Source organism: Simochromis diagramma, unplaced genomic scaffold, assembly GCF_900408965.1.
Source record: "Simochromis diagramma unplaced genomic scaffold, fSimDia1.1 OVJJ01000205.1, whole genome shotgun sequence".
NCBI lineage: Eukaryota > Metazoa > Chordata > Actinopteri > Cichliformes > Cichlidae > Simochromis > Simochromis diagramma.
In genome coordinates, this window is record NW_024386782.1 from 13775806 (window position 1) to 13789991 (window position 14186).

The following is a 14186-nucleotide window of genomic DNA, read 5'->3' on the forward strand; positions in this document are numbered from 1 at the left end:
GCTTTGAACCCAGAATCTTCATGCCGCACGTGTTTTATTTTTACAAAAAAAATCTTTCCTAAAATACAAGTTAAAATACAGTGTGAGATTTTATTAACACTTACTGTACTGCTTTGATGCGACAAGCATCTTCAGACTGAATGGCATAATTCACAATTCGGTCAAGTGGGACTCTGGTTTTGGACCACGAGACACAACAGCTTTCTCCGGGTCCTGAAAAAGTCACACAGACAAAGTCACATTAATTTTTACCCTGAAGAAAAACCACACAGTGAATGAAAAGCCTTTTTTTTTCTTTCCTTGCAATACTCACTGGCAAAGGCCAAGCTCATCCAGGTGGTGAAGCAGAGAAGAGTGGTTACAACCAGGCTGGACTTCATCTTCAGTATTGCGCTTTGGGTTTGCTCTTCAGAAGTTGAGTCTTGATTCTGTCAGTGCAAACCTTTACAGCCTGCTAAGTAATCTTACTCCTTTCTGATCAGATAACGGAGTGTCGAATCAAAGCAGTGTTGCTCACGCAGCAGGCGTGGGGTATATGATGTTTCCAGCTTGTGAAGTTCTCTCAGTCATTCTGAGCATTAAATTTTTGATCTCGCCTCTTATAAAACATAAGCCCCTCTGCTACTCCCCCACCCCACCCAGACCTTTCATCATGGGGGGATAGTCACTATGGCCACATAGTGAGGAAAGGAAATATTGACTTCATCTGTTACAAGCTAAAAATGACAAACAGTCCTTTCACCACAGACCTGCCCACAATGCAACACAAACAGCAGCGTATAGAAATACAAACACACATAAGCATAGTTACTTGTACACACAGAGAGATACTCATCACTTCCCTTTGTGCTCACTCTGAAAGCCACAATTGCCTCCACTGTCACTACGAGTTTGAAAAGTTTGCTAGCTTAAAGAAACATTGAATTTGAGCGTGAATTAATACTGAATGTTAATTAGGAAAGTGGGGATTTCACACAGTCAATCAGTGAATTGAATTCAGTGAGTGTTTGAATTTGATTAATTCTTATCTAAAACATCTATGAGAGAATTAAGTCACCTCTTTCATCCTGCTGTCAACCACAGAATCATACATGAAAGGGTGGTTCTCAGCTAAGCCTTCGTCAGTAGCCCTTTACACATATGCTATACCCATACAAGAGGTTACATTTATTTTTGGCCCTTTCTCGCAATTGTATGGGTGTGTAGTGACTAACATCGCAGGACCGTTAAGCTTAATTTCCTTCTTTTAAATTAACAATTAAATCAGGAAATCAGCAGTTTTAGCATGTGGAATCCTGGGAAACTGACTTTAAACATCAACCAAATCCTCACAGTCAGGAGCAGAACAGGACTCGTAATTCAACACTGGAAATGCAGAGGATTTAAGAGGACAATGATATTGTCCCCTTTGTAAACTACTATATACTATAATCATGTCAACATATTGTTAGAACATCTGAAGATGTGTCACAGCTTGGAGTTACATTAGAATAAATTCCCACAAATAAACAAAACAAAGTTTCTGGGTATATTTCTGGGTTAAATACGTGTTTCTTTTATTTTCAGAATAAGTACAAACATGAGTGGCGTCCCTCACAGCTGCTCGTGAGAGAGACTGCAGGCAGTTTTATTTCATACTACAGTAGAACAAACCAGAAGAAAGGGTAAAAGCTGTATTGGAGAGCAGGAAGGAAGGAAGTAGTATACAGGAAAGAGTAGGCATCAATAGTGTGTGCAGGAGGCAGCACATGCCAGTCCTAGAGCATAAAGGCAGCATTTCACAACCAGTCATGGAGACCAATAATGTAATTGTCTCATTTTAAAATGACAAAGAAATAGATGATGGGTGAATCTGAAAAAGGAAATAAGTGAGTGACTACTGTGCTGTATATAGTAGGAGAGGTCAGGGCAATGCATGCAAAGACCACAGAAAAAATGTTTACAAAACAGAGAAGCATCAATAAGAAGACAGTGTAGAATTAAAACCTGTATTTATACACATACCATGATGGGTTTAACTAAACAGAGCAACATTTGCTGATTATGGCAACTTTGAAGTCTTTTCATGTCTTTGCCCTTTTTCCCTCTCTTGTTTTTTTCCCTGTATTCTTTCCCCAATCTGCCAGTCTTTAAGTGTGTGTGTTTTTAACGCTGCTGGTGTAATGTCACTTACTGTTGCTGCTGCTTAGCTAGTTAGTGGGACACAACGTGGTCTTAGTCCATGGAACTACACAGCAGTGTATTCGACATAACATAGTCAGGCTCTGCCCTGTCTCCTTGTCCTTCTGAGTGATGTTTCCTGATGTTGGGGATGCAGTGGATGTTGTTGGTGCTTTCTTCTTGTCCACCCACTCCATTGCTTGTATTGTCCAGTCAGCATTGGGATTGGCGCATATTGTCTTTCCAAGCACGGTCCGTAACCTGTAATTGTTAGTCAGTCATTAATTGCACTGAAATACAGTTTTGACATTATTTCTAAATATATTCTGGCATATTTGGTACATGTTAAGTTTAAAGAAAGAGGCTGGTTGGCTCTGTTGCCTCACTGTGTGGCGGCCCTGAGTTCAAATCTGGGCATGGTCTGTGTGGAGTTTGCATGTTCTCTCTGTGCTCTGGTTTCTCCTGACTCTCAATAATATTACCGGTAATAGTTGATTTTCTAGGCCAATGACATTCCCACAAAGAGTTTTTTGTCTAAAACGTTTCACTTCCCCTATAAAATAAAAGTTAATATTTATAGCAAAATTCTTCCCTCTCAGTTACACCTAGTGTTACGTTGTCGGAGTCCGTTCTCGGTCATCTAGGTCATGGTAGTCATAAGAACTTGAAAAGAGGGCGACTGTACTGCAGTTAAATGAAGAAGTTTCACTTCTCATCTAAAAGGATTCTTTTTCTAACATGTTCATTTTTTAACATTTGCAAGTTCAATATGCACTCTCTTAGTTTTTAAGAAACTTTTCCTGGACAGGTATCTTCAGACTGAATGGCATAATTCACAATTTGACGAAGTGGGATTTTGGTTTTGGACCACGAGACACAACAGCTTTTTACAGGTCTATAGGCTGAAAAAGTCACACAGACAAAGTCACATAAATTTTTACCCTGAAGAAAGACCACACAGTGAATGAAAGGCCTATTTTTTTTCTTTCTCACTTAGTTTTCAAGAACCTTTTCCTGGACCATCTCTTTGCTTGGAGGGTTAAATTCTTTATTTGTTATTTAATTTATGAAGAAAATTTAAAAACATTCAGGTTACTTGATTTTTATTGTTTTATACCCATCCATACATTTCAGGTTTGGGGGATGCAGTGGATGTTGCTGGTGTGGATCCTGTTGGCATCATGTCACTTGTGAATCCCTTTTGCGAATTCTCCCTGTCCACCTTCTCAATTGCTTTTCTTGTCCAGTCAGCGCCTGGTTTGGCACAGATTGTCTTTCCAAGCACGGTCCGTAACTTGCAATTGTTGGTTGGCTATTAATGGCATTGTAATATATTTTTTAACATTATTTGTATATACTGGTAGGTGCAAACAGATTTAGAGGCCTCACAGCAAGCCTGCTTGTTCTCTCATTTTCTGCGTCCTGTGTCTAGATAGGTGGTCTCTACCTATCTAGAAACAGGAACCAATCGCAAAAAAGATTCTTGATCTAAAAAGTTTCACTTCTTGCTTATGAAGTTTTTTTTTCTCTTTTTCTCTTTTAAGTACTTCTTGTCCACCTTCTGAATAGCTTTTTTTGTCCACACAGCATCGGGTTGGTGAAAATTATCTTTCCAAGCACGGTCCATAACCTGCAATTGTTAGTCATTAATGACACTGTAGTGCAATTTTGACATTATTTCTAATCAAACACAGAGATGTTCAGTTAAATTTGAAGACACAGACATTGGTTACCTCTGTTGGGACAGGAATCGAGAACCAGTTCTTGTAGTTCTGCCTGCCTATTGATCCCACTTATCAGTTCTTGCACTTTCACTACAATTGGTGATTTGATCTTTATGCCTAAAGTTTTTTTTAACATTATTTGTATATACTGGTAGGTACAATCAGATTTAGATATGTCCTCATTAGGAATTTAGGGGTTTGATTTGGTGTGTTGGGCTATAGCCTGTAGGTTTATATTGCTGTTTGATAATTATGAGACAGTGTTCAGATCATTTTACAGAGCAACATGAAAGCAACATAATGACTAGTATAATGTATGTCTTTCTCCTGGGGGTAATAATGTAACACACTGCATTACTTTTAAGAAAAGTGTTCTGTGTAATATGTGCAATAATTACTTTTTTACTCAGAACTGATCACAAAAAAGTGGAAAAATGCCTCCAACATGCACAAACATTTGACAACACAGCTTCTTATTATTTTGGATGAATGGAATTTCTTTGATATGCTGCTTAGAGAGGGTGGTGACTCTCAAACTGCAACCAATAAGAATTGATACTGGAATCGATAAGGAATGGAATTTGCATGTTTTCTCTGTGGTCTGCACCTATACTTTTTTCATTTAACAAGTAAAGTAAGGGATTATTATTGCAAAAACGGTAATTAGATTACTGTTACTTTCCCGTAGGAACGCTGCGTTACTGCGTTACTAAAACCGTGAGTTTTTTGCGAGAATGTTTCATGACAATGACGTAAGCGAGTATGCCGTTCGTGACAACAGCTGTGTGCAGATCAACAATGGATAATATATCGAGTGCGGAGAGAGTATGAGCGTGCAGCGTTTAAAGCGTGGAAGTACTGACCTTACTTTGAGTTTGATTCCATAAAAAGTGACAAAAACATTAGTGTCCGCTGTTCACTGCGTGGGAAGAAAACTTCTTTTTACAGCGAAAAAACCCCTAAACTTCTGCAAGCACCGAGTGCGCAATGATGTATTGGGAAACTCACAGAGAAACTCGCGGATTCTTCCACTGACCGCTGCGGCACACCTGCACCAGGGTAAACCTCCGCCTACGTCACTCCTGCTATACAGGTGAAACTAGAGCAACAGGGCCGCTAGTCTTTTTATTTATTTTCTGCTGTGTTTTACTTGCATCTATTTGAAAGAGTGAGTGTAAACACACAAAAAAATATTTTATGTGCTGGAATGTGCAGAAAATAGGTTTAAATATTAAACAAATTTCTTCCAGTCAGAGAATGTTGCATATAATTTAATTTTTGCTTGATGCATAAAGTTAAAAGATTAAAACAAATAAAACAAGTTAAAAAAAGAGACTTTTCCATTTGATTACATTTTGTATGATGGATTATGCAGAAAAAGTAGAATTGGGCTGAAAGATCTATCGCTTTATCACCTCTTCAGGTTGTAAATCGTGTTTTTAAAAAGTAACTAACTAAGTAACTAAGTAATTAATTACTTTTGAAAATAAGTAATCAGTAATTAGTTACTGATGACTTTTTTCAAGTAACTTCATATTTGTCAGTTATTTGTGATTATAGGTACACTGAAAGTCATTTGAATTTTTGCAGGTCAGAATAACTGCTTTTTGAAATTTCACATGGTCTCATCGTAGTAGGCACTAGTTTGCGCTTGAGTTTTGTATTGCTCTATTTGCTCTTTTTTTTTGAGGTCTGCGTTGAGCAGGTGGCCTTACCTTTGAGTGGAGCATCTATCTTATGCTCCTCAGTTCTACATCTGTTGCTTTTTCATTCCCAGTTCCATTTCTGAGATGTGCAAGCAACTCATTCTGTACAATAAAACCTCGTGAGTTTTTTAATTAGTTTCTATTGGGTCTATTGGGTCATGCTATGAGTTTACTTTTTACTTAATGTTTTTTTTTTAACATTATGTAAAAAAAATCTGTAAATTCATAGCTTTCTGTAGAATTTGTGTTGGATATCAACAGGAAAATATTTTCACCAACAGATGATGGGGAGGCATTTTCATCGAGCAACATTAAAATGTTTTCAGTAAAGGGATACATTAATGTATCCCTGTTGTGAAGCGATGTGAACACTTACAAGCATTCAAGTTCACATCTAACCCTGCTGTCAATTTAGAGTAATTAGTTAATCTATCAAGCATGTCTTCGGACTGGAGTAGGAAACTCTGCCCACAACAGCTGGCCAACACCTTTGAATGAAGAGCAAGTATATATTTTTCAATACAGTGTGAAGCTGTCTATAAACTTACTGTACTGCTTTGATGCGACAGTGTTCTTCAGTCTGAATGGAGTAATTCACAATTCGGTCAAGTGGGACTCTGGTTTTGGACCACACGACACAACAACTGCGTATGCTTATAGGGGCTGAAAATGTCACACACAGAAAAAGTTGCATTAATTTTATCCGTTAAAAACAGTCAGACCATAAAGTAAATGAAAAACTATTTCTTCCTTGCAGTACTCACTTGCACGGACTGAGCTCATCCAGGTTGTGAAACAGAGAAGAGCGGCTACAATCAAACTTGACTGCATCTTCAGTACTCTACTTTAGGCTTGTTCTTCAGAAGTCAAGCTTCAATTCTGTGAATGCAAATGGTCTGCACAGCCTAAAATTTAACAGAAAAGATAGCAACTGTTCTGTTCACCGCATGCCAACCCATAATACGACATATAGAGCTCAGAGGTAAAACCACATGTGCATGATCATAACTACTTGTACATATACTGCACATAGACACAGAGATACTTATCACTAAAGCTAGAAGTTGATGCAAGCCACAAACTTTAACAGATTTCATTAGAACTGTAGGGTAATTTCCAATAAACCAAGTTCAAAAAGGGGAGTCTATGGCTGACGCGTGTTCCTGGTTTCCAAAAGAAATGCTTCCAGTTGCATTATGATTTGAAGACTGTTTATTTATTACAAACTGAAGATGTAACAATGAACTCCTTCCTAAATAAGCATGAAAGTTCCAAAAAATAGCAGTTATCCAGAACTACCTGTGCACACGGTCAGAAAACCGTGAGACTCCTAACCTCTCTGTCCATGCTCCTCCCCTTCCCTCTCACACAGGGTTTCATGCTACTATTGCACTTACATACTTAAAGTGAGAGGTACCCCCTTTTAGGTTCCAATCCCAAAACAGTGACTTAAAATTACTTTATGTAAACACATATATTTTCACATTTGTTAATCCTGAAAAGATGACTTATGTAATGAATCTATGAATTATAAAACAAACATGAACTCAATCGTAAATAAAAATATAAAGCAGACGTCTGGCGCTTACAAGAACTGTACACTTTTCTCACAGTCAGTTAGTGGATTAATATCAGTGACTGACTGAATTTGAATAGGTTATCAACAACACAACTACACTTTGGCTAATGGCCCTGCATTGGCAACCCCCCAACAGAAGGTTGAAATTTTTTTGGCTATTGGAATATTGGAAGCCACGTCAAAACTTACAGTTACATCAGAATTATTTCCAGCATGAACACAAAAACAAAAGCATTTGAATCACTTTATGGGTGCCGTGCATGTTCCTGCCACTTTCACACTAAGTCAAAACACAAATAGGGTTGCAGCTATTGATGAAAGACATTGTAGGCCGTTTTATTTTAAACTAGAATAACTAAGAAGAAAGGATAAATGCTTAATCGGGGAGATGGAAGCAAGTGGTATGGAAAAGAGTAGGCACCTGAAATGTGTGCAGCAGGATATTTAGAGATTTAAAGCAGCATTTCAGCCACAGAGACTTACAGTATAATCAACTCGGTTTAAAACTCAAACTAACAAAAAACAGGAAGAGGGATGAAATTTAAAAGGAAAAAAAGTGGATATAGTAAAAAAAAAAAGGTTTGGACAGTGGATGTAGTCCACTAAAACAAGTGCTATGTTTTTTAAAAGAGATTCTCCTATTGAAACTGGTATGAAAAGAAAAAAAGACAACAAAAAAGTAAAACTTTCACTGTATACCTGGACCCTGATGCATCTCAGGAAGGACAACATTATTACTTAGCTCCACAATTATAGCAAAAACAAACACCTGATTGGCTCTCCAGCTGCTGTCAGGGTGGAAATACTGGCTTCATGCCCTTGATGACTTCACTCAACAACAGCAAATCCCAAGGCACGCAAATGTCTGACATCCCAAACATCTCGCCATTAAAATCAGTGAAGACTTGGCTGGTGCAAGCATTCATGGAGCACAAACATCTTACAAATACACATACTGAAGCGCACAGGCACACATGCAAACAAACGCAACCTGGCTGCTGATGCGCACTAATACACGTACACATTTCCCCACAGCCAATATCCCAGACTCATCATTATCGTCCCCGTAGCAACCTGTTTGTCAGAGGAGAAATGCCTCGCTGGATTATTCACTCCTCTCTTATTCATTAGCTGTTGTCCTGGGCAGCAGCCAAGGCTGTTGGTTGGCCGACAGCGTAGCTGATAGGAATTAGTCTCCTGATAAAGCAAGAGAGTGGAACGTAGCGTTGCAGGAAATTGCAATCAATACCAACTCTCATATCCTCATCCAATATCGACTGCAAATGGGAATGAGAAGCACACTGTCATGCCCCTATACGTGGACATGAGGGCCTACTTAAGAACATATTCACACGTGAAGCAAAGTGAAGCTGCATTAATTGCAGTGGTTGTTTCAGAAACCATACAAATAAAAGACGAAGGAAGCCAAAAACCCGTGCCTCAAACCGCTGCTTTCTCATCGTACTGTGTAGACCTAATTCACACCTCGTCATGAGTCATGTACGGTCGTGCCCTCTTTGTACTTTTCTGTGCCAGCTTCTTAAAGTGTGTGTGGGATCAGACCGGGGTGAAAAATAGAGTTTTCCCACATGACACAGATCAGTGGTTAGAGCACAGTTCAGAGCACCTACAGGCAAAGACACAGTTTGAGTGGCATAATGGAAATGACACCAGTAATTAAAGAAGTGTCTCATCAGATGCGTGTTTTTGGCTGTGTCCCCTCTCTTTGTTTGATGAAGAATCGACTCCAGATAGATCAAGGTTTAATTTTAATCTCCCCCACCTAACACTGAGGGCTTATATTAATCAGTTTGGGAAAGATTTTAATTTTTGCGGCATTATTGTGATCAAACAGACATCTTTCCATTTATCTCAAGCACAAATAAGAAGATACTGCCGGGGAACTCCTATAAAGGCCACAAATGTGGTAACAAAGAACTATAGGTCTGGGTTTGGAGCCTAAAAGATGATGTTGCCTCAGCTTCACAAGCTGAATGGCTGTCTGGGGACGGACGGTTGTAAAGAGCAGTGTACTTCAAGTCAGTGTTGGGAAGAGCAAAGATGTTTTTGATATGTAACAGTGGAGCCATACGCACCGATCAATACGCCGACCTTTCTCAGACTGATTGCACGATGCTCTGCTTTGGCCCCAACACCAGCGCCCACCAGAGGTCTATCAACTATCAACCATTGTTATTGTCTGGTCCAGATATACGTAAGATCAGTTCTCCTGTTGACTTTTACCTTGGGACTCGCAGTACTCTATATGTTCTTATGCTCTTTTCATTTTTCTCCCCCTCTGTCTTCTTCTTAAACACACACACATACACACGTGCAAAAACAGAAACTATTTGACAAAACTTATTAAAAAGGAAAGAAACGTCTGAATTAAAACTAGCGACAGATTGATCCTCAGCAAATGAGGGTCTCTGACCTCTTCCCCGGGGCCTTTATACATGGATATTGTATATTTCTGTTCAGTGCCGAGGGACGAACAGAAATCCCACTTGGAATTGAGAAATGTCATTTACTTTCCAATTAATGCTCCAATTAACAAAGCAATTCGCAATTCATTTCCTGAAACCGGTGAGGTTGAAATGAGACTGACCCCATGCCCAGTATCAATCTCCTTGCTATTGACCCGTTCACATAAAGCTTCAATTGTGGATCAACCGTCCATTTAGAGAAAGCATCAATAATCGACTTAAACTGGGGGCTATATTACCATAGACATTAGCATAGACATTGCCCCTGTGGCTCTGGGGTGATTTGAATGTCTGTGAGAGTGACCGACCCGCCCCGTGCCTCTGGCTCACGGTTCAGGGGACGCAGGAGCGCAAAGTCTAATCAATAAGCGCTTTAATTATAGGAGCCCTCGGCTCGCAGTTCTTCACGGTTGGGAGACGCGCAATGCCACAACTGATCCAGCATGATCATTTCAGATGGAGTGGGGTTTCTTCGCCTGAGTAACCTGTCTCTTTTGGCCTGTGCTATTATAGACAGCAAATTGTCCACTCCTCTTCATAGATTTGGTAAAATGGGCCCATTAGTCCAGAGGGGGAGGTGCGCTTTTTTTCCCCAGTGTTTTGTGGTGTTAATCAGGACTTGGTGAATACTGTGTTCCAAGTCTAAGAATATTTATTTCTTTGTTGATGTAATTGTGAAGTAATATATGAACATCCAGAAAGGATAACATCAGCATTTGCATTTATTCTTCATTTCATTTTGTGTATCTTCCAGGAGATCCCAGTGTGAAGTTGTGGAAAATAAAAATAATGTGGCATTTAAATCATCTTGGCTGTTTCCCAAGATGAGAAAAACCCAACATTAGACCAGATAACACACATTTTTATTCAATTTGAGGTACACCATTAAAATACTGTGGGACTTAGAAAAGATTTAAAATATATTTGCACCCTAAATTCTTCACATCCTACCTTGTTGTCATCTCCACAGGATAAATAATTGTCTTTGCAGTACTCCATCTAATTTTCAACTTTTCCCAACTATGAGTAAATAAAACGTGCTATGAGCCATCATCGACACAACTTTTCTTCTCAGCTGCAACTGAACTTAAATGAGTCAGCACAGATCTTACTCTACAGTCATCTTCTTCTTACTCCAGTAAAGCGTCACTTCTTCTCCGTAGATGACACACACTGATGTACTGCTCTAACGCGTGATCTGCTTTTCGACTTGTGAGCTTTCATACTGGTGCACTAGATGGCGTGCTTTCTCTTCAGTGAGTAAATGAAAGCTGGCGCTTGACAGGCTCTGAGAGAGTCATCCAAATTTAGCCCAATAGACCAGAGTGGCAAAAAATACAGCCGCTGCAACCCCTAGGCTATAGCTGACATTATTCTCCTCTTCAGTATAGCGTGAGGCCAAAAAATGTCAGCGGGCCCAGAATAATTTAGACTTCCCGTTCTAAACATCACAAATAAAGTCGAGCGGTTTGTTATGCTTAAAAAAGTGATGCAGCGCGCAGACAGCTGATAAATCGACTGATTGATTTTTTTGTATCTGGTCGTCAGACATTTGTCTCCCTTTGGCAGTGGCATCTCAGATGAGGTTGTGTCTGAGAAACATTATTAGAGGCAGATCAAAGAGCACAAGTCGCTTTTAGACCACCAAAGCTCATTCATAACTCACTGCATCAAGGTCTCTCCCGTCTCTACATCCTCTCTTTATTTGTCTGCTTTGATCATACAGTCCATTCAGTCCATATCACCCTCTTGCTTCTTCTGAAGTCTGTTAGGGAACATGCGTTAGATATCTGTCTGTCGAGCACATGCCCCTTGATTGCCATAATCCCCTTCACCGCCATATTTTGTCTTTCTGCCCACGTAGACCCCCCACCCTTCAGAACTTTCTTCCCTCAGCCCCCCTCTTCCCCTGTGACACCCCGCCATTTGTTCCGCTGTTGGGTTAAGCAGGGTCGTATCAAAGCTTTAATCCCTAAATGTGTGTGTGTGTGTGTGTGTGTGTGTGTGTGTGTGTGTGTGTGTGTGTGTGTGTGTGTCTGTAAGTCTGCGCGTGCACAAGGGAAGCCTGGTCCCTCCTGCTTGAGCTAGATTATTTCAAGTTCCTGACCTCTGGGCGGTGAGAGGGGCTGATGTTTGGAAACACAGGCACTTGTCTTTGTCTCTTGAACCCAGCGGGAGAGCTCAGCTAGGGGCCTTTCTTGTCAGGCGAGTCCACGGATGCGCTCGGCCTGTTCTGGAGCTGCCGGTCTGTCCTCTGATCCTCGCCTCTGCCATCTTAATATTAATATGCCATGAATAAGCAGACAGCTGGTTGAGCAGGCTAACACTCCCTCTACACACGCTCCAGCACACACACACACACACACACACACACACACACACACACACACACACACACATACACAAAACAACCGGACGAGTTTGGCTTCCGAGCAAAAACATTGATCCTGAGTCCCCTCACTGTGAGTCAATCTGGCCCCAATAGCCATTCAAGTGTATCAGCTTGATCTGATGTTTCCCGATAAAAGAAATTCCTCCCAGGGCATGAGTACGTGTGCGAGTGTGTGTGTGTAAGGGATATTGATTGCTGAGCGACATGGCGGTATAGATCCCAAGCAGCTGCTAAGAGTTTAAATGAGGCCTGCAGCATATCATTAAATCACTATGATAATGTCTAAGGAGACACCAGCAAAGCATTTCTCTTTTTTAGCCTCTAAACAAGAGCCAATTTGTGTGAGTATTGCACTTCTGGTTGCATCATCACCTTTGACTCGCACTTCAAATACGTCCATACAAGGGGTTAGACGTTGTTAGGCCAGAGCTGTGGAACCTCTGCTGATTAGGATACAATAGCTTTAACCTTATAGGTGCAGAGGTTCAGCATACTCTGCCCTCCATGTCAGTTTCACTCCTGGATTTACCCAAAGATTAATGCACACAAACAAAAAAAAAAAACTACTTTCAGAATCTTTCCTCAGAGTCTTCACCGCTCTGTGGTGGTTCAGGGGATCTTTTTCCTTCACAGGATCGATATAGACTCTTTGCTTTCTTTTGATGTTTTCCCTCTTAGCTGTTCTTTTGCTGCTTTTCCAGATATGTAAATGAAGCTCACTCTCTGCACGTTACAAGGACTGTTATTTAGCCAGTGAAAACTACTGAATGAAAAAACTCTGAGAAAACTGCACCGGTGAACGAGGATACCTTGAAGAATATTTTACAAAGATGTCGTGCTGTAATCATTACAGCTTTGCCATCGTTATCACAGTTTTTAACCTTGTCATTTTGTTGCAGCTGGGTTTGCTGTTAAGCCTGCTTTATATTACATAAATCTAGTATATGTAGCAAGTTTTGTTGACAATTTACCCAATAGTAGACACATTTCTGGCAAATGTTTTGAAAGGACCAAATTATCCGACCAACATTCCCATCGCTGTGTCCAATAAATGCAGGTTATAAATATGTTTACTGTGTGATGCACTGCTCAGTATGTATTCCACCTCTTATACCATACGGAGGGAGTGTTTTAATGCCTTAATTAGAAATAGAAACAGTGAAAAGAGAGAGAGTGAGGATGACGTGTGACAAATGTACTCAGTCAGATTTAATTTTCCGTGAGGTCTAGCTGATATCTCCATAATGCTGCAGAACGTTAACACTGAAACGCAATGACCTTCCACTTAATACAACTTTATATGTGACTGTAGTAATTCCAGTGAAAAGATTCAAGGCCTACTACAACACTTCCATCAATGAGAAGAAAGTCTTTGTGCTTCGCTTTTCATTAACTTTGACCATTCAGGGCACATTTTTACACAAGCTTGCATTGAGGAGTTTCCACACACGCATGCACACTTCCGGATGGCAGAGGCGCTGTGGTTATAAGCCGTGTTACCACAGGTAATGCGATCACGGCGCAGGCAGAATGATGTGTTTATGTCATCAAGGGTGAAACAAGATGGAGGGAGGATGATGAAGAGTAGCAAAAAGGAGGGAGGAGGCGAGGACAGGCACGACACTGAAAAGCAGCGTGACGATTGAAGGATTGAACGTGTAACGGGCAGGAAGAGGTGAGAACTTGTGAAAGGAACGGAGGAACGTATTCAGGAGGAAGGGTGGAAAAATGAGAAAATGGGTGATAAATGGTGAAAAAGACAGAAGACGGGGAAGGCGAGGGTGTCTCCCTGTCAATCAGATTAACAGAGAATTGCTTTGACCTGAAACCTGGCGGATCACGTTCACTCACACATATACACATTCGCAAATGCACTCAGAATGGTTTCCACACAGCTGTATGGAGATAAATGTGTCTCACTCGCATCCAGTCTGGTGTTAAGTGCATGTATTAGGGCGTATCAGCATTCATGTATGTGGATGTGTGTGGGTGTGTGTGCATGCGTGTGTGTGTGTATGTGCGCACGTGTTTCTCAGTGTAAGTAAGTGAATGAGTAATGAGTGAGTGATGGATGGACGATAATGCACATTTGCCCTCTCTCACGAGGGCTCGGAGTGCTTAGATGTCTAGCCTGGCTCA

At 40.5% G+C, this 14186-nt stretch overlaps 1 protein-coding gene across 2 annotated transcripts; it reads right to left on the reverse strand.

Moving 5' to 3' along the window:
• Positions 1 to 1535: 1535 nt before the first annotated feature.
• Positions 1536 to 6537, reverse strand: LOC120727626 (eotaxin-like). Of its 2 annotated transcripts, XM_040022010.1 has the most exons (4): positions 6355 to 6523; positions 6139 to 6253; positions 3288 to 3455; positions 1536 to 2421 (listed from the first exon to the last, which is right to left on the reverse strand). In XM_040022010.1, the coding sequence occupies exons 1-4, from the start codon at positions 6419 to 6421 to the stop codon at positions 2190 to 2192; spliced, it is 582 nt and encodes a 193-aa protein (XP_039877944.1). In that variant the 5' UTR covers positions 6422 to 6523; the 3' UTR covers positions 1536 to 2189. The 2 variants fall into 2 exon arrangements, with proteins under 2 accessions (XP_039877944.1, XP_039877945.1); XM_040022011.1 differs by lacking the exon at positions 3288 to 3455 and having other exon boundaries at positions 6355 to 6537.
• Between the last annotated feature and the right edge of the window lie 7649 nt (positions 6538 to 14186).